The 23,440-nt window shown below is 41.2% G+C and overlaps 1 protein-coding gene across 1 annotated transcript in view; it reads left to right on the plus strand.

Annotated features, from left to right (window-relative positions):
- The window catches only part of LOC104151133 (proprotein convertase subtilisin/kexin type 5), a 267,125-nt gene that overhangs the window by 117,590 nt on the left and 126,095 nt on the right, over positions 1-23,440 (plus strand). Inside the window, 1 exon segment of the mRNA XM_068925372.1 lies at positions 18,291-18,503. Within this exon segment, the coding sequence (XP_068781473.1) occupies positions 18,291-18,503 (213 nt within the window).

Genomic DNA, 23,440 nt, shown 5'->3' on the forward strand with positions numbered 1-23,440 from the left:
CCTGCATCCCATGCCCTCACCAACCAGGCTAACAAAGGCTCTCCAGGCTGCTGCTGGAAAGTAGTTAAAAACTCACACAATTCCTTGGGGATATACGTCCGATTGCTCCACTGTACTCCCATCTACTTGCCTCTCCCCCTTCAATTGCACAAGAGGTCGGACCTGGGGAGTAGCCGGTTCTCCTTCTAATCCAAATTCAACCTCCGAGTCAGATGAACTGCTCCAAATATTGCCATCGCACTTCTCGGGGTCCCAGGAGGGTCTAGTTATCATTGCTCTCACCTGGGCAACTGTAGCTGAGGCTTTACCATAGCGCACACGGCGTTTGTTAGCCACTCGTAAAGCCAATCGCTCTACCCTGTGGGTTAATTCCTGAGTCTTTACCGTTTGGGTCGTAACCAACTCCTGTGCTACCACCTTCGAGTCACACAAATCCCCATTCTCCTTCTCCAGGTCTTTTACTCCTTGCTGCAAAGACGATACCTCATTATCTAAGGCTCGAATGCCCGTCAGCAGTGCCCGCCCTAATCGTCCAGCTAGCTCCTGAGCTGCTTCCGAAGCAGCACAGAAGGGCATAGCCCATAAAGCGGATTCAACCACCTTCGGGGTAACATTTTCCCCCTGTGCCAACTCTGGCCAGTGCTTGCAGACTGCCAGAGCGGCAAGCAATGCGGCTCGTGGCCCCCACCGCTCAGTCTGGGGCCACCCTGGCAGCCGCAGGCGAGCAGCCCCTCCTTGGCTCTCGCCCTCCCCCTTCGCTCTCCTCGGCCACGGCGTTGTCGTTTGTGTCTCCTGCCGACTGCACCAACTGCAAGGGTAAGGCGGGGGCACGGCCCGGACTCCCGGCAGGGACGGATGCACAAACACAAGGCACACCAGGGTCGATACTGAGCGTTTATTACCTCTGCGTCTGGGCGGGGGTTCCCCAGCGATTTCCCGATCGAGGCACTAATGGAGCGGGAGAGTCCCTGGCACCGCTGAGCGTCGGTCCAGGGCGAGGAACGCCGGGGGGGCACTATGTGAGGTTTTTATGGACGGCACACATGCGCAGCAAGCACATTGAGCTCATCGCTGCTTCCGATTCAGAGCCCAGGTGCAGCGCCACACTGGCACGGGCTCGGCCGTGTGACTGTGGGTCAGCGTGCCCAGCGGATGCCCCTTTTCCCACGGGACGGTCTGGCTAGCTTCCATCGCCTAGCTCCTCGACCTTCCTCCGCGTTTTCCCATAAAGGAGGGACCTCTGGAAATCATCTAGCCCAACCCCCCTGCTCAAGCAGGGTCACCTGGAACACGTTGTACAGGATCGCGTCCAGGCAGCTTTTGAATATCTCCAGGGAAAGAGACTCCACAACCTCTCTGGGCAACCTGCGCCAGGGCTCTGTCACCCTCACAGGAAAAAGGTTTTCCTCATGTTCAGAGGGACCTTCCTGTGTTTCAAATCATGCCCGTTGCCTCTTCTCCTAGTGCTGGGCACCATGGAGAAGAGTCTGTCCCCAGCCTCTTGACACCCTCCCTTCAGATACTTGTACACATTGATGAGATCCCCTCTCAGTCTTCTCTTCTCCAGGCTGAACAGGCCCAGCTCCCTCAGCCTTTCCTCATAGGAGAGATGCTCCAGTCCCCTCATCATCTTCATAGCCCTCCACTGGACTCTCTCCAGGAGCTCCATGTCTCTCTTGTACTGGGGAGCCCAGCACTGGACACAGGACTCCAGGTGAGGCCTCACCAGGGCTGAGTAGAGGGGCAGGATCACCTCCCTCGACCTGCTGGCAACACTCTGCCTCATGCAGCCCAGGATACCCTTGGCCTTCTTGGCCCCAAGGGCACACTGCTGGCTCATGGTCAACTTGTTGTCCACCAGCACTCCCAGGTCCTTCTCTGCAGAGCTGCTCTCCAGCAGGTCAGCCCCCAGCCTGTCCTGGGGCATGGGGTTATTCCTCCCCAGGTGCAGGACCCTGCACTTGCCTTGGTTGAACTTCAGGAGGTTCCTCTCCACCCAGCTCTCCAGCCTGTCCAGGTCCCTCTGAAGGGCAGCACAGCCCTCTGGTGTGTCAGCCTCTCCCCCCAGTTTAGTATCATCAGCAAACTTGCTGAGGGGGCACTCTGTCCCTTCCTCCAGGTCACTGAGGAATACATTGAACAAGACTGGACCCAGGACTGACCCTGGGGGGACACCGCTAGCTACAGGCCTCCAACTAGACTCTGCGCCACTGACCACAACCCTCTGAGCCCTGCCATCCAGCCAGGTCTCAATCCACCTCACTGTCCACTCATCCAGCCCACACTTCCTGAGCTTACCTAGGAGGATGTGATGGGAGACAGTGTCAAAAGCCTTGCTGAAGTCCAGGGAGACAACATCCACTGCTCTCCCCTCATCTCCCCAGCCAGTCACTCCATCATAGAAGGCTGTCAGATTGGTCAAGCATGATTTCCCTTTGGTGAATCCATGCTGACTACTCCTGATCACCTTCCTGTCCTCCACATGCTTAGAGATGGCCTCCAGGAGGAGTTGTTCCATCACCTTTCCAGGGATGGAGGTGAGGTTGACAGGCCTGTAGTTCCCTGGCTCCTCCTTCTTGCCCTTTTTGAAGACTGGAGTGACCTTGGCTTTCTTCCAGTCCTCAGGCACCTCTCCTGATTTCCTTTCCAAGATGATGGAGAGTAGCCTAGCAATAACATCCGCCAGCTCCCTCAGCACTCATGGGTGCATCCCATCGGGGCCCATGGATTTATGGATGTCAAGTTTGGACAAAAGATCTCTAACCCGATCCTCCTCCACCAAGGGAGAGTCTTCCTTTCTCCAGACTTCCTCTCTTGTCCCCAGGGTCTGGGGTTCCTGAGGACTGGCCTTAGCAGTGAAGACTGAAACAAAGGCAGCATTCAGCAACTCTGCCTTCTCTATATCCTTTGTTATCAGGGCACCCGCCCCATTCAGCAGCAGGCCCAAGTTTTCCCTAGTCTTCCTTTTGCTATTGATGTATTTGAAGAACCCCTTCTTGTTGTCCTTGACATCCCTTGCCAGATTTAATTCCAACTGGGCCTTAGCCTTCCTTGTCACTTCCCTGCACACTCTGACAACGTCCCTGTATTCCTCCCAAGGGGCCTGTCCCCTTTTCCACATTCTGTAGACTTCCTCCTTCTGCTGGAGTTTTGCCAGGAGCTCCTTGCTCATCCATGCAGGTCTCCTGCCCACTTTGCTGGACTTCTTACTCAGAGGGATGCACTGCTCTTGAGCCTGGAGGAGGTGATACTTGAATATTAACCAGCTCTCCTGGACCCCTCTTCCTTCTAGGGCCCTACCCCATGAGATTCCTCCAAGTAGGTCCCTGAAGAGGCCCAAGTCTGCTCTCCTCAAGTCCAGGGTTGCGATCCTACTTATTGCCCTGCTCCCTCCTCGTAGGATCCTGAACTCCACCATCTCATGGTCACTGCAGCCAAGGCTGCCCCCAACCTTCGCATCTCCAACTAGACCTTCTTTGTTTGTTAGTACAAGGTCTAGCATTGCACCTCTCCTCGTTGGCGTCTCCACCACCTGTGACAGGAAGTTATCATCAATGTTCTCCAGGAATCTCCTGGACTGTGCCTAGCTGTGCTGTTCCTCCAGCAGATGTCAGGGTGGTTGAAGTCCCCCATGAGAACCAGGGCCTGTGATTGTGAGGCTACTTCCAGCTGTCTGTAGAAGGCCTCATTGACTTCCTCTTCCTGATCAGGTGGCCTGGAGTAAATCCCCACAACAGTGTCATCCATGTTAGCCTGCCCTTTAATCCTTACCCATAGGCTCTCAACTTGCTCTTCATCCACCCCGAGGCAGAGCTCCACACATTCTAGTTGCTCCCTCACATAAAGAGCAACTCCACCACCTCCCCTTCCTGGCCTGTCTTTCCTAAAAAGCCCATAGCCATCCATGACAGCATTCCAGTCATGCGAGCTATCCCACCATGTCTCTGTAACTGCAATGAGATCACGGCCCTGCGACCACACACAGATCTCTTAACTCTTCCTGCTTATTCCCCATGCTGCGTGCATTGGTGTATAGGCATTTCAGAGAGCCTGAGGAGAGGTGCAAGAGAATCCTTCATAGCCATGTCCCGTACACACTCCCTCAGCTGCATGCACCCGCTGGAGGCATCCTGACTTGAGCAGTGTTTTACTGACTACCCTGTCTCTATAACTCTCCCCTTCCCCCATCTTGCCTAGTTTAAAGCTCTCCTTACCAGGCTGGCCAGCCTGCTGGCAAAGACATGCATGCCCTGCTTAGTGAGGTGGATCCCCTCTCTCCCCATCAGCTGTCGATCTTCAAACAGGGTCCCATGGTCATAGAAACCAAAACCCTGCTGCCAACACCAGCAGCGCAGCCAGTTGTTCACTTGGAAAACTCGTCTACTCCTCCTCCCATCCTTCCTCCTCACAGGCAGGATTGAAGAGAAAATGACCTGGGCTCCCAGACCCTTGACCACCACCCCCAGAGCTCTGAAGTCCTGTTTGATTGTATCCAATTTGCCCTTGATGTCATTAGTGCCCACATGGAAGAGCAGCAGAGGGTAATAGGCCGATGCATGGACAAGCCTTGGCAGTCTTTCCATGACATCTCTTATTCGAGCCCCTGGCAGGCAGCAAACCTCTCTAGACAAGAGGTCAGGGCAGCAGAGAGGTGCCTCTGTCCCCTGCAGCAGGGAGTCACCCACAACAATCACTCACTGCTGCTTCCAGGTGTTCCTGCATGGCACAGGGTCTGGCAGGCCAGTTGCCTCCCTTGGAGCCATGCCCAGCTCCTCCTCAGCCTGGAGGAGGCTAAACCTGTTCCTCAAAGGCAAGTCTTCAGGAAGAGCAAGAGCCCTCCAGCAACTCTGCTGCAGTGGTGGGTGGGGACTCCCAGAGCTGCACGGTCTCTGAGGATACCCTGTCAATCTCCTGCTCATCTTCTCTGATGCTACACAGCCTACTGACTTCCTCCTGTAACTCCTTTATCTGGTGATACAACTCATCAACCACAGCACACCTTGCACAGGGCAGCAGACTGTCAGCCCAGGCCTCCCAGAGAGGCCCCAGGCACTCCCTGCAGCCTGACACCTGCAGGGCTGCATCTGCTGTCTGAGGGTCTGTCTGGGTCTAAGCTTCAGACACAGCTGATGCAGCAACTCCAACAGCCACTGGGGAACGTGCTCTGCGGCATGTCATGACCATACCTGGGGAAGCACACAGTATTACAAGAAATGAATGTATCTTCTGGCACTCTTCTGCATGAACTGTTGCACAAACTGCTGCTGTTATTCACTGTACTCCTATATAGGCCTCTCCCTAGCACTGACTCACAGGGTGCTTGACCCACCCTAATCAAGGACCAGCTGGAACAAAGGCCCCAACTCCCTCTGATCAGGGGCAACCAACAGAGCTCGTTAGCAGCAGCTCCACCTAGCTAGAGCTTCCCAGGAGAAGTTAAGGCCTCCTGTAGCTGTCCTTGCCTAGCTCTTCTTCCCTGTCAGCAGTGAGCACCCTCTAGTTCCTCAGAGGGCCCCCAGAAAGTCTCCACAACTTCCAACAAGGTCCACAAAAGGTCAAAGCAGAGCCCAGACACTGCTGTGCAAACTGCTGTGTCTGTTTGCTGCCTCTGTTAGCTGCACAGTTTATCTTTAGCTCATATTATTCCAGTTAACAGCTCATGCAGGATGTTTAGAACTTATTATTTTTAAATCTGCTGAGCTAATATGATTACTCCTTCCAAATCCTGCACAAAATAACAAAGATAAATGACTGTACATTTTTTTCTGTAGAGTTCCACAGGGACAGAACATGCCATAAATTGAAATAGACGAATCTATTTAAAGAAACTATACCAAATAATAACTGAACTTATGAAATGAAACCCTAACCAGAAATTAAATATGCTTTAAAAATTCTACCCAGGTAAAGATCAAGGTAAAGAAGAGGAAAACAACTTTTAAAACTGTCTCAAGAACCATGATTTTCTGTCATCGTTAAGTTATTTTGTTTAATCCTATTAAATTTACATATTTGAGTTCAAAAAGTAACCTTGGAGACTTTACTATCAAACAATTTCTATGCAAATATAATAGCTCCCTTTATATCATACTTCCAGTTGACAAGGTCCTTTTCTTGGAAATGGTGTAGTTATAAGGATGGAAAATTCTGGAGGCCTATGTTTTAAATGCCAATATATTACAATATAATATACAATATATAATACTTAATAACCTCAAAAACAATCATTATAATCACACAAAACATGCCTTAAAAATCAAACTAAGGCCAGTATGTCCAAAAGTAACACATTCAAAAAAAGGGTGGGATAAGTGATGTCACATAGGGTCTTCTGGTCAAGAATAAATAGGCTTAGCGTTGCAAAACATGACTGTGACCAAACCATGGAATGAGAATGTAGTCTTTGCTGAGTATAGGACAAAAAGGGGAATACAAAAACCTTTCCTTGATGCAAAAAGATAAAACCAAAGCACCTTTAGATTTTAAGACAACTGCCTGTACCTTGCAGTCTGCATGTTATAACCGTTTTAGAGACTCATGCTCTCTGATACACAGCTCTGTGATACAGAATTGAAACCTGTTCATTTCTGTTCATACAAATAAGCCTATTATTCTGGGCATCAGTCTCAGCATTGTTTGGGTAGTCATACATTTCAGATACTGTGACTTGTTCTTTCACTGTTGTTTGAGAAAGCCCTAGTAATCAAGTTTCTGGAGAATTGTGACCTATTGTTTTTCATAGCAGGGTTTCAAAGAGCTAGTTATCTCACCTCTCACAATGTGTAGCCAGCTACATGCTTTCTGGTATTTGTTTTGCAGTACCCATATGGTAGTCCACATCAGTGGCAGGGCAGGTCATCCTTAATATAACACAGGGGGGTGGACAGGCAGTGAAATCTGCATGGGAATTTTTGGCTTTCTACCTGAGTTGGTGCAGGGGCCTTCATCTTATCACCATGACACTGTTCTGCTCAGCAAGCTGGACACAAGCTAGCATGTTTGATGGACATTAATGATCAGATGTTGTGTGGCTGAGCCTCTTGTGAGAACTCGACTTGGTGCCTTCCCTCCCATCATCACTGCCCCTTTTCATCTCTCTCACTTCACCAGCTTCAGCTGCGGAGCAGGTGTTCAAAGCGCTTGGTAGGAGCAGAAGGCTCCCGTACAGCCACTGAGTGTGCCTCCAGCCCAAAGATGGGAGGGAAAGAGGAGAGGAGAGGGAAGAGGGAAGAGGGAAGAGGAAAGAAAAAAAAAAGGAAAAAGAAAAAGAAAAGGAAAAAAAGAAAAAGAAAGAAAAAGAAAAAGAAAAAGAAAAAGAAAAAGAAAAAGAAAAAGAAAAAGAAAAAGAAAAAGAAAAAAGAAAGAAAAAAGGAAAAGGAAAAAGGAAAAGAAGAAAGGAAAAGAACAGGATGACATATGGAGTTTTTTTTTAATTATATGCCAGTAGACTCCACACGTAGAAGAGGTTGTTCATAATTTGTCCAGGGAAAAGGTCTGCCACCTGTGCTGTGCCACAGATAAATTACTCTTAAATTCATTTTAAAATGTTACTGGCTTCTCCTGTCACCATTCCTTTGCATCATTCTGTGCAGGAAGTGTTGCCTACACAAGAGGAGTTGATTCTGTTCTGCTTTGCTGGAGAATTGCACTATAAAAATCAAAGACAGAAATTGCTGCAAAGAGACTTCCAGTCAAATGTCTCAAAATAATTTCCAAAATGGCTATCATTTTATACAGAAATATTGTGGTGCACAGAGGTTAAGACCAGATTTTTAAAACTGTATATTGAGTACGTTGAGCTTTTGCAGTTGCAGTTTGAGACTGAATGCACATATATCTATGCATAAGCATATCTTGGATCATACTTGGATAAGTTTTGCATGCATAGCAGTTCACACGCAGTTTTAACTTGTTCACCAAAAACTACTTGTTGAAGATCAAACAGAAGGATTAGTGCCATACTTGGGGGAAGGACTCCAAAGACATGACTTCCAGTATGCTGATGTAACCTGATGTTAGGCCTTGGCATTTATCCGTTACATATATTGTATTCCCTCTGTGATATAATATGTGAACAGATAATGTATTTACTTCAACATATCAACTTTTGGAGGCTCTGTATTACAGGTGGGGATTGACTGTATACTAGAATTGACAAAGTCATGTTGTTTGAATTTTAATATTGTAATTCTACCTTCTGCCATCATAAGACATAGTTCCATTGGCTTGAAATATTGTCCATAGTTTTAACATCTGAAAATACAATTATCATCTAGCCCTAGCCTTCACCATAAGCTGTGCCAGGAAATTTCACCCAATTATTATTGCATCAATCTCTCTGTTCCTTGATTCATCTATTATTTTCTGTTTTCTGTACATCTTTAGGGGAGAGCCAGTCTTGACTGAAATAGTCCAGAGAGAACCTGTTATATCCACAGCTGTGCAAGTTGCTCACTACCTTCATTCTTAAAAATATTTACCTTATTGCTCATCTGAATTTGTTAGTTTCCTTTTCATTGTAAAATGCCTCTTCTGTGAAATGTATGTGAATCTTACAGTGTTAGAAATCTCCACATGTAAGTAATTATAGAGTTGGGCCAAGTGACCTCGTGGATAAATTAAATTGGAACATAGGGACATAAGACAGGAAATGACCTTGTAGGTCATCCAGTACAGTTCTCTGCTATCACAGGCATCGTGTCCTGGAAATACATTTAGCAATTTATATTTTAGAATGATTTAGAAATTTTTTCCCCTCTATTTCTGTTGGAAGAGTGTTTCACAGCCATCACTGATCCACTGGTTAGAGACTTTCTTCTAACTTACGGCCAGATTTACTCACATGCAGTTTCTGACCATTTTTTCCTGTGCCAAAATTGTGCTTTAGCTTAAATAGCTTCTCTCCTCCCTTTTTTGCTTGTGACATATTTATAGAGCACAATCTCATCCCCTCTCAGCCTTCATTTTGCTGTGCTAAACAAGCCACACTCATTAGTCACTTCTTAAAAACTAGGCTGTCCATCGCCTTGCTCATCTTTGTGGTCCTTCTCTTCACATCTCCCAGCCTGAATTATTTTCTTGAATGCAGGTGATCATAATTAGTAGATTCATTAGCATATTCTTGCTTTTTATGTTAAAATCATGTAATAACTTTGTTTCCAGGGCCAATCTTCAAAATGTTCCTTCAACTTCTACTTCCTAGAGCCCAGTGGTTCTCCAGCACAGCCCACATCATCTCCAGTGCAGCCATTTCAATCTCCACCTTGCTGTTACATTAACCTCCATCCTCTCCTGTTTCATTACTGATTGATTTGATGGACCATTAAATGTTCTGCAGAAGCTGTATAGACTGGACCTAATGCATTTTTCTATATAAAATAAGTTATCAGAAAAGAACTTAACAGATTTATCTGGAAGTCTAATTTCAGTACGTGCATGTTGCATTTTAACCCATTTCCATTAACTTTGATGTCTCTTACTCTGTCCTTTAAAACCTGTTCTAAAGCCTTGAACAATAATATTTTGTATATTCAGTCTCTTTCTGTTTGTCAGAATTTCCAAACCACAGTTCATTCCTGTAGTTCTTTTCTGAAACACTTACTGTTTCCCAGCATCATTTTTTTCAAGTGTGGATACCAGAATGGGGCATGGTATTTCAGTCATAACCTTTTCTGTGCAGGGGTAGTACTATTTCCCTATTCCCTGTACATATTCACCCTGCTAACAGATCCACAGATTGGAATAAATCTCATGGAAGCTCATTGCCAGTTGGTTATCTGCCATGACCCTAAACTCCCTTTCAGAGTCACTGCTTTCCAAGAGTTTCTCCACTTTCCTGTGTGTGTCACCTACAGTCTTTGTTCCTTGGCTCCTACCTTGCGTTTGGCTGATATGTATATCTCAGGATGTCTTAATGGTTTTGCCAGTATAGTTTATACTTGATGTGATCTAGTTTTCTCAAAACTGAGATTGACCAGCAAAAATCAGGATAGGTGACAACCTTAACACATAATTAAGCTAATAATTCTTCTTTGATCTACAATTTGCACATAGTTAGCCACTTCCAGCATTCAGCCAAAGTGGAATCAAGGAAATCGTCTTCCAGTAACGGAAATAGTAGAGTTTAGGCTCAGTGATACCTGGATGAACTATGATACCATGCACATTATTTTCTATTGGTAATATATAAACAAAATAAACCTTAAAATTCCCCTCCTTCACTTTGGAAAGTGAGGATTTTTCACAGATGATCAACATATAGTGCAAAAAAAGAATTTGCAGAAAATGAAATGATGTGCCAGAAATGTTATTACATTGCATTCAACGGAATATACAAATCCAAAAGGCAGGAAAACTTGGAATGAAAGTTACAGGAAAATATACCTCAAAATGTTCAGTTTCCTTACAATGTCACAAAGTGTACTGGAACCAGAAACCGTTTAATTACTTCATCCCATCTCTCACACATATATGGAAACTATTGTAACAAGCCAGAATATTATTACTGCCATTGGACAAGCTGTCAAAAGTGGCCTCTGGTTTTGGGTGCCCAACTTGAAACAGGTGATATATTTGAACATAGAAAAAACATCAGTCTTGATGTAGGATAAGTCTTAAGTTAGCATGCCAATACTGAAAAGCAACTTTGGCAAAATGGGTCTCTTTCCATACACTTGAAGTATATGCATTTCAGAGAGTGCATTTTTGAAATATGAATCTGGTTACTTTGTATGGGCAGCTCACTTATCCCCTTTCCTCACAGAACTGTAAGAACTTGAACAGCAGCAGAATCTATGCATTTCTATGCATTGTGTAGGAAAAAACAGATTTCTGCAAGCCAAATGACTGGAAGTTTAGCCTCAAGGGTTTTCTTTATGTAGAATTTAACAGAAGCTTAAGGCATAAGACAGTGAGGGCAATGACTTTGCACAAAGCCCAAATGGGTTGTTTCTTCCCAAAGTGAATGCTACGGCAGACAAACTGAACAAGAGGATTACTGCAGTCCTCTCTCTGCAGAGGGAGGTAGCCGTGATGCGGCTTTATTTTCTGCTCATCTACTGAAAAGAGTTAGATTTGCAGAAAATCCCTCAAAAGTTCTATGGACACCAGAAAGCCTTTTATAAGCAAGAGTGGGATATAACTCCTGAAACTACAATTATGTGAGTCTGGTAGCCATAGACTCCTTTCTAATCAGAGTTTAATCAGACAGCCATATAAAAGTAATAAACAATTGCCTGAATCCTCTCCATAGGATAGTGGGGTGAAATCCCTCCCTTGTCCAGGCCCAACACAGATATCTTTTTTGTATGGTGCCTGTTTACTTTGGCTTTGTGTGCAGAGACAATTTTGCCTATCATTAACTAGAGACTCTTTTTGTGTAACATAAATTTTGGAAAATCTAATTCTTGTCACAGATCTATACACATACAGCTTGCTTCATCCCAGTAACAACATCAACAAAAAAAAATAGGAATGATCATATGGAGAGATAGCCTAAACCAGATCTGCAATTCATGCAGGTCTGTAGCTGGCTATATTTTGGTTAGGAAAATGAGAAATTCATTCCAGCATTCCACAGGTTCAGATTTCAGGTTTCAGCCAATGCTTCTTTTGGTTGCACTTTAAGCAGTAATTATAGCTCTGTGGGGAATATCTTGGAGCTGTTTAAGTTGTTGTTCTAGTGAAGAGTAAAATAAAAAATACACCACATGGAAGGATGCATGTTGAAACGTTCCACTGATATATCCCAGTAATTACTGTGTTAATGCATGGTTGCTTGTGGTTATTCAATACATTATTTTTTATGTGCACATAAAATATTTTCACACTTCAATATTTTGAAGGTATCACATCCTATGAGCTAACAGAATATATTTTCCTTCTTTTTGTCATGATTAATTATCTTATCGTTCTTTTTCTTAATAAAGAAGCTTGTTCAGCAATAGCCAAAAAGTTTAACTCTATTAGCAGTAACTTGCCTTTGCAACAATATAATATAATCATGGCTTTTTAGAAATATAATAGATTTTCTATATTGTATGTGTATTGGGCATGTGTTTGTTCCAGCACTCTTGTTATCTACAAGATTCTTTCTTGACTTCCTAGTTTTCCTAATAGTAAAGACGGGAATGCTAATATAAAAACACAGGACTTAATTTTCAGACATTTCATCAAACATGCATCTTTACATTATATATGTACACCTGTTAGGCTTACTGCTCATTTCTTTGTACAGATCCCTTAGCCACATAGTTTTAAGGAACTGATGCACAAATTGTTCATTTTCATGAGAGTATGGATACCTCAACAGCATTTGTGGAGTCTGAAACTTCTCCTTTTGCTCATGAGTTTTTGCTTTTGATACCCACAGAAGAGACTAATTTTATTTTTAAAAAATCTGTTTGCCTATCTTTTCTTCTGATAGCACTTCAGAATTGCTGTCAGGGACTCTCAGCTTAAACCATTATCTGTTCTGGAGAGATGTCAATTTTAAAGCAAGAGCATTGTGCAGTCTACAGAATAGTCAGCAACCACTTAAGGGTGGTATGCCAGACTGTATTTTTCATTCCCAAATTAGAGGTTAAGCGTACTGGTAGAAACTCAGCAGGAGCTGGGCAATGCTACTTCTTGACAGCAAAATGCTGCCAGTCAGCAGACAGGCAGCATCTCACCTCTCTGCAAGGCAGTGGCGTCCAGCCCCCAGGGAGTGCGGCAATCGGAGGGAGCCAGATGCAAGGAGTACTGACTTCTGCTCCACAACTTTGGTTATGCACATTTCCACCTGGAGAATTAGTTTTTAAAGAAAGATGTCTCTTGGGCTGCTTTTTCCAATTTCCCAATCATGATCGCTCTCACTTCCTGGCAGTAGTGTTTGTTCTTGGAAGCTTAATGTAATTTTAGAATAGTTTTAGGGAGAATAAAGGAAATTAAATGTTCAGATCCTAGGTGTGGATAGGGTGCCCCTCCCTCTCTCTCCATTTTATATTTGCATGATTTGTTTTCTGCTCCGGGATGTGGGATTTCTAGTGTATTGGTGCCAAATTACCTCTCCCTGACTGCAGCCCCTGTTCCTCTAATTTCTCCAGGTCAGTGGTTCTGTCCTCCTCTGCATTTCCTGCTCCTTCGCATTTATTTTCCTGTCCCTTGGTAAAACTGATCGCTTCCTTAGAGACAGCAAAACTCACCCAGTAGACAGAGAGGGTTATTAACGGAGCTCAGTTCCCACAGCACAGACAGGAAAGCATCAGGATTTGCAGGCCAGATTAAGAGAGCTTGACTTGCAAAGCAGTGACTGCATGGCCAGTCTAAACTTTGTAAAATAGTGTGATTAAATCTTGCTCCACTGGCTCAAACTATACCTGGTAGATGAAAACCGGTTTTATTAGATGGAAGCATGTTGCAGAAGCAACTTGGAAATATGTGGGCTGCTGATTGTCCTTAGACTAATGTGTGAAGACCTCTACTTAATAATGGTACCTGCCAGTACCAGTAAGGTGGTCACTCGTAAAGATGTGTTTTATATGTACACACACGCATGCATGCATGCACTCGGGAGCAGTGGCTGTTCTTTTAATAGTGTTAGGAAATTCTGCAGATGTCATTATGAAAACGTTCATACTGGCTCTTGTTCTTGGCAGCCTAACCCTTCTGTGCTGTCGAACTGGAAAAAAAAAATGCTGTCATATCACTCTCCCCTCCCCCTTGCAACTTGCTGACCAAGGCAAAGGAGGTACTAGCAAAAGAAAGTGGGACTGCCCCGAGACACTTGGGCTGTGCTTTTACAGGTGCCGTTTCAGCCCTGGGATCTTTTTGTCAATGACCTGAGTCCAGACTCTTTTCCTTCAGGATCTTCAGCTGTGTGTTGTACACAATAGCTTTTTCCAGGAAATGTACTAGAAAATTGGACTGTGACTGGGTCGATAGTAAGTCTTAGTTGTCAGTGAAACACTTTTTCTCTTTTCAAAATAGAGAGGTTGATTTTTTTTTTAAATTATCTGACATTTTATACAATTTAAGGAAGAAGACAAAACAACAGGGGACAACATTGTGGTCTAGCACACTGACAAGCACAAGTGCAGTTATGGATACCATACAGAGTTTGTGAGAGGCAGTCAGTAGCTATCACTGCTAATGCAAGATAAGAGCAGACACAATGCTGTGCCTGAAGGAAGAGTTAATGTATTTTTAATGTCACTGGAACCAGCCCTGAGGATATCATGCTGCGCCCCCGCTCCATCCCGGTTCGTGCCTTTGCTGTAACTCACTAACTCTTTTACTTTTGTCTCAGTTGTACCCATATGGTCTGTAAATGCACCTTCACTTTTGAGAAATAAATGACACACGGCTTCTTTGGCAGCTCAAGACTTGAGTTTTCATCTTGACACCCTTGGGCATCTGACACACAACAGATGATATAGCTTTAGACAAACAGTAAAAGCTACAGAAGGCTTTGCATGTGTGTTTATCTTAACTTTGTAACACAGTCCAAATGTCTGTTATTTAACTTTATGTATTGAAAGGAGACCAATGGGAAATGGCATTCATATACAGTAGGGCAGCTGATGCTGTTGCTCTAATTATTTGTTTGGTATAAAGAGTTACTAGCAAGTTTATAATTTCCTGAGCATGTCTGGGTCTATTGAATTAAAGTGGGGTATGAGGAAACAGGGAGAAGGAGGAAACTAAATGGTAGTTTAACAATAGGCAGTAAATGAAAACCAGAATTTATTTATTTGACATATTATTTTGGTCAGGTTGAATTTAGTTTGGGGGTTTATTTATTTATTTTTTTAAGACTGCCATTTACTTTGCCAAACAGCTTTTAGGAACAAGCTCTTTAACACGTTTTTCTAGACTGAAGGTAATGCTGTTGTTTTCCGTGAAATGCAGAGTTGTTAAATGTGCTGTATTGCGATATGTTAGAGGAACTGGAATTCTTTCTATGTATGTATTAGAGAAAATTTTTTTCCATTAGGCAATGCTCCTGGTACTTATTTTTTATTGAAACAACAGCAATGATCATACTTTATATGTTTGCAGAAGACATTAATTTAAAAAAACATTGTATCAATTGTTTACAAAATAACTTAGCATGTAAAGGTCAGTTCAGGTGCAGATAGGTGTTATTTTTAATGCTCTGTCATTACTATTAAAATTTAAATTGATGTTTATTATTTTTAAATACTGCACTGCAGAATTTCTAATATCCAGGGGCACACTTTCAGCAGGATTGTTGAACTGGAACATTCAAACCCCCAAATGTATTCATATATCTGTTTCTACAGTTCATTTTTCATGATTAGTACAGTAGCATAAGTATGCATCTAAAGAAATATAGACATACTCTCTGTGCAAAGAAGCTAATAATTCAAGGGCTGCTCCTGCAAAATTTACATGAAGTATAGTCCTTGCTTGCTGTGAAACAGTTTTCATTGTGTGAGTGGGGCGAACCATGTTATACTGTTGTTTGCAGACTGATCAGCCAAACACAACTAATTATGACAGCAAAAAATGACAGGTGAACTATTATTGAAAGGAGTTTTTTCTCTATGTATAATTTTTTGAGGTATCATTTTTAATACAATTTTAAAAAAATGTGGAAGATGGACTTTTTGACAAAAAATTATGATAGTTAGATTCCATTTTTCTCCTCCTTGGATCTGTGGTTTGATTACCCTGAATTCCATTTCTTCTCTCTTGGTTGTATCGGTGGGTTAGTCTTAATTTCCCATAAGGCATCAGTTTGGCCAAATGTAGATACATTACCTCTGGGTAATGTACTGGGTTTGGGGGAATGCGTATGAAGAAAAAATTGTAAAATTCTGAAGATAGCCAACACTGTTGTGAAAATTCATCAGAAAAGGTTTTGATGGAATATTTTGACTAGCCTGGGAGCTAGAAGTGTGTCTATGTGATATGTTTTGTATTGTGTATTCTACTTACCTATACATATATTACAGTGTTGTTGTGTGTGTATATAAGAGACAGGAGTTGTTTTTCAAGAGCAGCGTAGGATCAGAGAGGAATGTGTATATGGCTCTGAAAGAGATGTCAGAATTGACAGACAAGCCAAAAACGGCCATTGAGGAGGCAAAAGAGGACAGCAAATAATAGGATACTGATGGAAAGAGTGATCTAATTGCAAGAGATTACGGGATCAAACCAAAACGCAACCAGTAAAAATAAAGCAGGAGCACAGCAAAAAGTGGAGAAGCAGCATCTTTCACATAATCCTCCATCCCAGTCCCCCCAAACATGCAGAGGATCCTAATTTCTGACTCCTTGATCTGATGAGATAACAAATAGATGAATATGCCTGAAATAATCTTTCCAATTCCCCTTTCTCTCATCTCATCAGATTTTTTTTCAGGGATAGAGGGGTAAGAAATAAAGATCTCCAAAGGGAGATGACCAGACAGTAGAATGAAAGAGAACACAAGTGGTTCATAAACCAGTTTGAGCCCAGTGAAGTTAGCAAAATATGTCCTGCTGCCTTTGGGAGGCTCTGGATCAGACCCAGCCAGCTGAGAAGAGCAACTAGAACAAGAAGCCCAACTCAAAAAGGGGATTTTGATTTGACTGGAGTTCATAATGCAGAGAAGGAGAGCTGTAAGATATGAATAGAGCACTTCATAAATCCTGGCATTTAAAGCAACAACAAAAGTTTATTATTTTACATCTATTTATCAGTGTAGTAGCTCAGATCAACTAAAGGAAGAGAAAGAAGTTGAAATAGTTACACTTCCTGGCTGCTCAGATTGATCTCATCTGGAGAATGTGGATTTCATAATATATTTTAACCTGGCATACTGCGATTTTTTTCTCTGCTTGAAATGTTTTTTTAAATGAGAAGCTGCATTTTAGAGATATAACCTTATGTAAACACTAGCCAGAATAATTTGATATTTAACTTGTGCTGGTGAGAAGAGTCTCTCCAGGTACTATACTTTTATTAAACTCACAAAATGAAATTCATCCATGTTTGAGGCTTCAAGCCTGAATTGTGAACTGCAAGGTTTTTTGTCTTATACTGATGTAGGTTCTGCTACACTCAGCACAAAATGCTCTAATGAAACCCCTCTGCACATCTGGATGAAATGAATCTTTGAATTGTTTAAGGTTGACCTGGTAGATGTCTAACAGCTGTCTTTATGTCATTTGTGGTACACAAATGCATTCTTTTTAGAAAAAACCAAATGAACCCTCCAAATGGCCAAGTAATTAATTGGTGCACAGAAAGTGGTGCTGTATGCTTTATAATATTAACTTATACACAGGAGTGGGCCTACCACTTAGAGAAACCAGGCACGTATTACATGATGAGTTGCAAACCAGTGAGGTATAAATGAGATTATTAGCTTAATTGTGACATAGCGTGATGTTCCATTGCTTTGAGAGAATGTCATATAAGACAAGGTGACATAATTTGGGCTAATCAAACACAAGTTTAGTCCTTTGGTGAACCTTTTTACCAGAACTAACAGTAGAGTGCTTCCAGATAGTAAGTGCTGATAATTAATGCAGACCATGCAAGTTGCATAAATCTGAATTTACCTATTTTAAGTCCTCATTTGAAATTATGAATATGCTTAACTAACTTGCCCAACTATTCATATATTTAAAATATCTTGCTGAATTGGCACTTTAAGGCTTAATGATAATAGATTTATAAGGATCTTTTCTTCTTGTCCATTTTTGCTTTTATATAGTGTTGTGCATTTAGCATCTATAATGTACTAGATGGGTTGGACTGGATGGTCCCTTCCCACCTCAGCTATTCTGTGATTCACTGATTTATAATATCTGTGAAACCACTATACTGTAGCCCACAGTATATAATGCTGCCCAAACAATACCAAGAGTCACCAGACAATCCAAGAAGAAACATGTAAGAGAGCCCTAGGGAAAAAAGGTACCATGCATTACAAAGGGTTTTAGTTGCAAGTATACTACTTCTTTTCCTCTTTCAACCCAATATGATGTCTTAATGCCTGCTCTGAGTCTTCAGCACCTCTTTCTTGGTAAGGCTGGATTGGCATAGATGCTGAGCAACAAGAAGCAGCTGAATAAAAGTTTGGTTTCTAAAGTTGTGTTTATCCCCCTTGTTCTCTGAATTTTTTGATGTCTGATTCATGAACTCTGCTAGATCCTGTTTTATTTCAGATCCTTCTCAGTGAGCTATTTTGTTTTGTTGTCTCTCTCTCCTCAAATGCCTTTTGGGGAGGAAGACCTATTAGGTGAGGGGAAAAAGAACAACTGTTAATCAAATCTTTTGCATCATTTCCAAACAGGGACGAAGAGGCTTAGGCTCAGTTTTTGTTTGGGCATCTGGAAATGGTGGAAGGAGTCGAGACCATTGCTCCTGTGATGGCTACACCAATAGCATCTACACTATCTCCATAAGCAGCACAGCTGAAAGTGGGAAGAAGCCCTGGTATCTGGAAGAATGTGCATCCACGCTAGCTACGACATACAGCAGCGGGGAATCCTACGACAGGAAAATAGTATGTTTTTTTTAATTATTTTTATATAGATGGATTTGTATTTTGTATAGTGACTTTTTGGAGAGGGAGAGAGAGATAGCTTATTTATGCTATTTATATGGACTTGTAGAAAAAAAATCATATTTGGACAAGTTTACTTAGCCCAGGTGTGTTACTAAGTTGATGTCACTATACTGTTTCCAGTTCTGAAGGTAGTAATTTGAAGTCAATGTGGATATCTCTGCATGTTGCAGCCTGATGTAATGTAGATATACCCAGTTCATAGTAGATTTTTCTGGTAACTTAATTGCTGCGAACTCTGAGTGATGCTTTCAAAGATCCTATTGCCACTGCCACCAAAACAGATTTGTTTCCTGACCAATATCGTGCAGCCTATCAGTAGGCCTCAGAACACATCCTCCTTCTTTTGTTTTTTAATCCATTTTTCATTAGTTTTCATACTTTACGTGCATGATTCCCTGGCTTCTCAGGTTTATTTGGATCCAGCATCATTCCTCTTCTACATTCATTGACACTCAGTTATTATTCATATTGCTGCCTATTCCTGGTAGCTGATATATTGTAAGCAAGATTAAGTTCAGTACTCATCTTCACTGCACCGTTTCTCATCTCATACCTAAACAGACTACATCCATTTTCCATTATGTTCTCTTGGCGGGAAAGCCAGGAGCTGTTTTTAATTCTGTTTGATAATCTATTGATACCGTTAGTATTTGTATGCTATGGTATATTTGCTTTTTCAATTTGAGTGAATTCGATATACTTTGCTACTACTCTTTTTAGCCTTTTAAACCCTTGCATTAGGATTAATAAGATTTGTTAAGCATGGCCTTCTTCCCAGCTTATTTATTCTGATGTAGAACTTATAGATATTTATTTCTTCCTAATCAGAAAATTTAGGTGGATGCCCCCTCCATGTTCTCTTTTTAAGCAAAGGTTTTATATTAGCTTCTTTCTGGTCCTTAGTAGATACCTCTCTTGCTGTCAGTGAGTTAAAAATTCATGCAGCTATTTTTTTTTTAAATACTGTCTGCCTTGTCTTTCAGGATTCTGGGATGCTGGAATCTTCCTTATTTTCAGATGATTGAATTTTTGTTTTAAACTTGTTCTGAGGTACCTCTTCATTCCAGTAATTTTTCTGTTCTTTACTTGCTTCTCTCCACAGAAACCTTATCTCTGTTCCTGTCATGTTTCTTTTCTCCCTGATAAATAATAATGAAGAAAATAAATTACTCAGTTTCCTAGCACTCCTCACTTCTGTGATTAAATTCCCTCTACTGTCCTTTAAAAGACCTTCACTAATGTCTTTTTCGTATTTAAATAAGACTCATACAATTTAAGGTGAGCAGAGGCAATTGTGATTCTCCAGTCTGACCCCTTGCATAACCCAGTCTATGGGTTATTCCTCCCCGAATCCTTCTTCAAGTCCAATGGTTGTGGTTAAATCAAGAATAATTTTTGCAAACATATCTCATCTTGCTTTCAAAACTTCCAGTGACAGAGTCCACTAAAATCTAGGGTAAGTTGTTCTAATTACCCATTCCCATTAAAATGTTTCACTTACTTGTTGTCTGAGTTCTTCTAGCTTCAACTTCCAGGCATTTGGTCTTGTTGTAGATTTTGCACTAATTTGGCATGCTCTGTTTTCCAGCAGCCCATGTTATCCAACATTAAATATATTATTAAATAATTAACTAATAATTAGTTTAAATGCTGTATAAATCACTTTACACTAGATAAAAACCTGGCAAATAGGTGAAATTATTAGGGCAATGCAGGTTACCCTTTCAAAATATTGACACTGCTGGTTTTCTTTCAATCTTCTGGAACTTCTCCAGTGTTCCAAGACTTACTAAAATCAACAGTAAAGTCTAAAATGTTCCCTTGCCAGCTCTCATAAAAGTCTTTGATGCTTCCAAACTTGCTTATTTAAACATGTCTATCTTCAGTAGTGGCTGTAATAGTTATAAATAGGAAGATGATTTATTATCATTGTATGCTCTGAAAACTTCATTTTGATTTTTTCCAAAAAGAGAATATTTAGTGAAATACTTATTTTCTATACAGTACTAGTAACTATTCTATTATTTCTGTACAATTAAAACAATATTGTTTTGTGGACTCTTTTGATTTTGATATATTTAAAAATAAAATATCTTTATGTTTTATTCTGCTCTTGTTATAGGCTTCACCCTTTGTCCTTTGTCTTTCCTTGCCACCTTTATGCACCTTCTGTCCTCTAATTTTTATTCATTGCTATCCACTTCATCTTTTATCCATTCATATTTTTTTTATTTATTACTTCTTTCACTTGTCATTACTTGTTTTGTGGACCAGTATATCCTTCGTCAGTTTTTTCTTAAATCTAGTAAAATGACTTTATGTTTCTCAGTCCTCATTTGTAGTTTTCTGCTTAGCTGATTTCATTTTTGTGCATTCCTCCAATTCTTGAATAGCCATAGTTTTCTTGATCATTGTCTTCCATTCTTTTCAATTAGCTTGGACTCTCTGCTTTTACAGTATTACTATTTCAGTAGCTTATTTTATTCATTGCTTATTTTTGAAGCGTTTCTCCCTTTTGACTTATGCTAGCACCAAAAACACTTGGAGGTTTTCTCACCTTCATTGTTATAGACTTTCTTATGAAAATGGAACCATGAGAATTAAGCTAAATAATTTTTTAGTTTACTGAAGTATAATACTCATCACTTAGAATTTATGACATTGTGGTCATATTTGCAGTTTTATATTTTACTGTAAGGTTTTTGAAAGACATACTTTACAAATGAATGGTCAATTGTTATATTCAGAATGAATGGACATTATCCCAGAATTAGGAAGTAATGAAGAGATTTTACATAAACATTATTTAAAAGGTGTAAAGATATGCTTCTTCAAAAGTGTTCTTAATTTGGAGTCTCCACTTGAGATCTAAGACTGGCATATTAGAGATAAGTAAAAATAACTTTTAATTGAAATCCATTGATTCTCCAGGTATTAATTACTCTTAATAATCAGATCCTCCATTCTTTTGAGAGTGAGCCAGTAGATTATGGAACTTTAGATTATACCAATAAAGTGCCTTATTCTGCACACTGAATGGTAAAAGCATACACATGCTGAACAGCCATAAAAATTTACCCAAGTCTCTTGACCCATCATTTACCAAACTTAATTTATACCCTGACAACTCTTGGGCCAAACAGCTTTGGTGGTGGGCCTGCCAGATGGTTCCCTGATCACAAATGTGAGAGAATCAGACCATAAATATGCTATCCACCACTTTTCCCTATGCTGTGTTATCAGTTGACTTTTGAAGCACATAACCTGGTTCAAGGTGTTTTCTGCAGGTACTTTGCATTTGAAGGCAGCCTGTTCCCCCTCCCAACACTTTCAGTGATGAAGCAGAGCAGTGCGCATTCAGTGCAGTGAACAGCTTTCTGTCTGTGTTGTATGCAAACCAGTTACCCCCGTATGAGAACAACCCTGTGCTCCTGTTATGCCAGAGTCCAGTGAGAAATGAAGTGAAATTGTGGAACTGACCCTTTAAACGAAGAGTATTGAGCAGTTACAGGTACCAGCTGCAACTTTTCCAAGTCCTTTCAACAGGCATGCACACACACATGGAGACAGGGGCGTTGCTCTCACCTATGCGTCTCTCTTGCTCATAGCGTGAGCAATCATTTTGAGAGCAATAACGATAACATCTCCATTCTCTTCTCCAAGTTGTCTGCTAAAATTCACTCCTCCAAAAGACCTATCAAACCTCATTTCCTTTGGAAAGAAGTCTTGGCTGAAACATGAACTGAACAGAACACAGAACTAAAAATTTTTAGCACAAAGTTTTCCAACTGCTGTAAAATGCTAAAAGAGTCTACGACAAAGAAGATGCATGTTCATTTTCATTGCTGAATCATACATCCTTTTCACTGCATCATATCTCACCTCTTGTTTAGATTGCTACCCTTTTTGAGGTATTCATATCTTTCTGCAAAAGAACCCAGAACTTGCAGTAAGTGTAAAGTGACAAGTAATGATAGAACTAAAGATTATTGTTAAATTTCAATTCTCCAAATTCTTTTATGCATATTAACTTAAATGTAATATACAGATAAGCTATGAAGAGCTCAAGTTCATGCCATTACATGAAATTAGTAACAGTATTTGATCAAGGCATATGATGATTCAGGTTATGAAAGTGGGAGTCTCATATTCAAAATAGGAAAAAATAAGGACTACTGCAGCAAATCAGGAAAAAACATAGTGACCTGGCATGGAATTTACAATCAAAATTAATGAACTCATTCTCATTTATTCACATGCAACTGAGAACAAATTCTGATGTCATGTGAGATTCTGCAACGTAGTAGTACAGAAATATAGATGTGATATTAAGGGACAGTGCATGGCTACTACTTTATAGTGTCAAATTCTCCAGTTCCTGCTTATTTTTCCTTACATGTCTCCAGTTCTAATGTCTTTTTTTTCCTTTTCTATTTTTCTATCCAGTGTGTGCAGAATGTATTATGAGGTGAATACCCAAACAGTCACCAAGTGAACATGTTAGGCACTCATTGTGTGGATTAGAAAGGGACAAGTAAAAATTCTTATAAAAATGTTTTGTCTTCAATGTGGATTAATAAAAACACCCACACTTTTATAAGTACCCAGAGGCTTTTTTTTCCTTTTCATGTTACTGCATGTTTTTATAATTGTTACAAATGCAGCTTGTAAAATAATTTTAGGAGGTTATCCAGTAGTTTTGGAGGTTTTTTTCAGTCTTGTACAATCATAATTAGCTTAGTAAATAAGAGAATAATCTTATCTACACAACTCTTTTCCACATGGAACTTATTTTTGCTGACTTTGGAATAAAGTAAATGACAACAAATTCTGGTGTGTAACAATTTGAGCTAACAGTTGCAGTGAAACACACG

The sequence above is a fragment of the Struthio camelus genome, chromosome W, assembly GCF_040807025.1.
Source record: "Struthio camelus isolate bStrCam1 chromosome W, bStrCam1.hap1, whole genome shotgun sequence".
Lineage (NCBI taxonomy): Eukaryota > Metazoa > Chordata > Aves > Struthioniformes > Struthionidae > Struthio > Struthio camelus.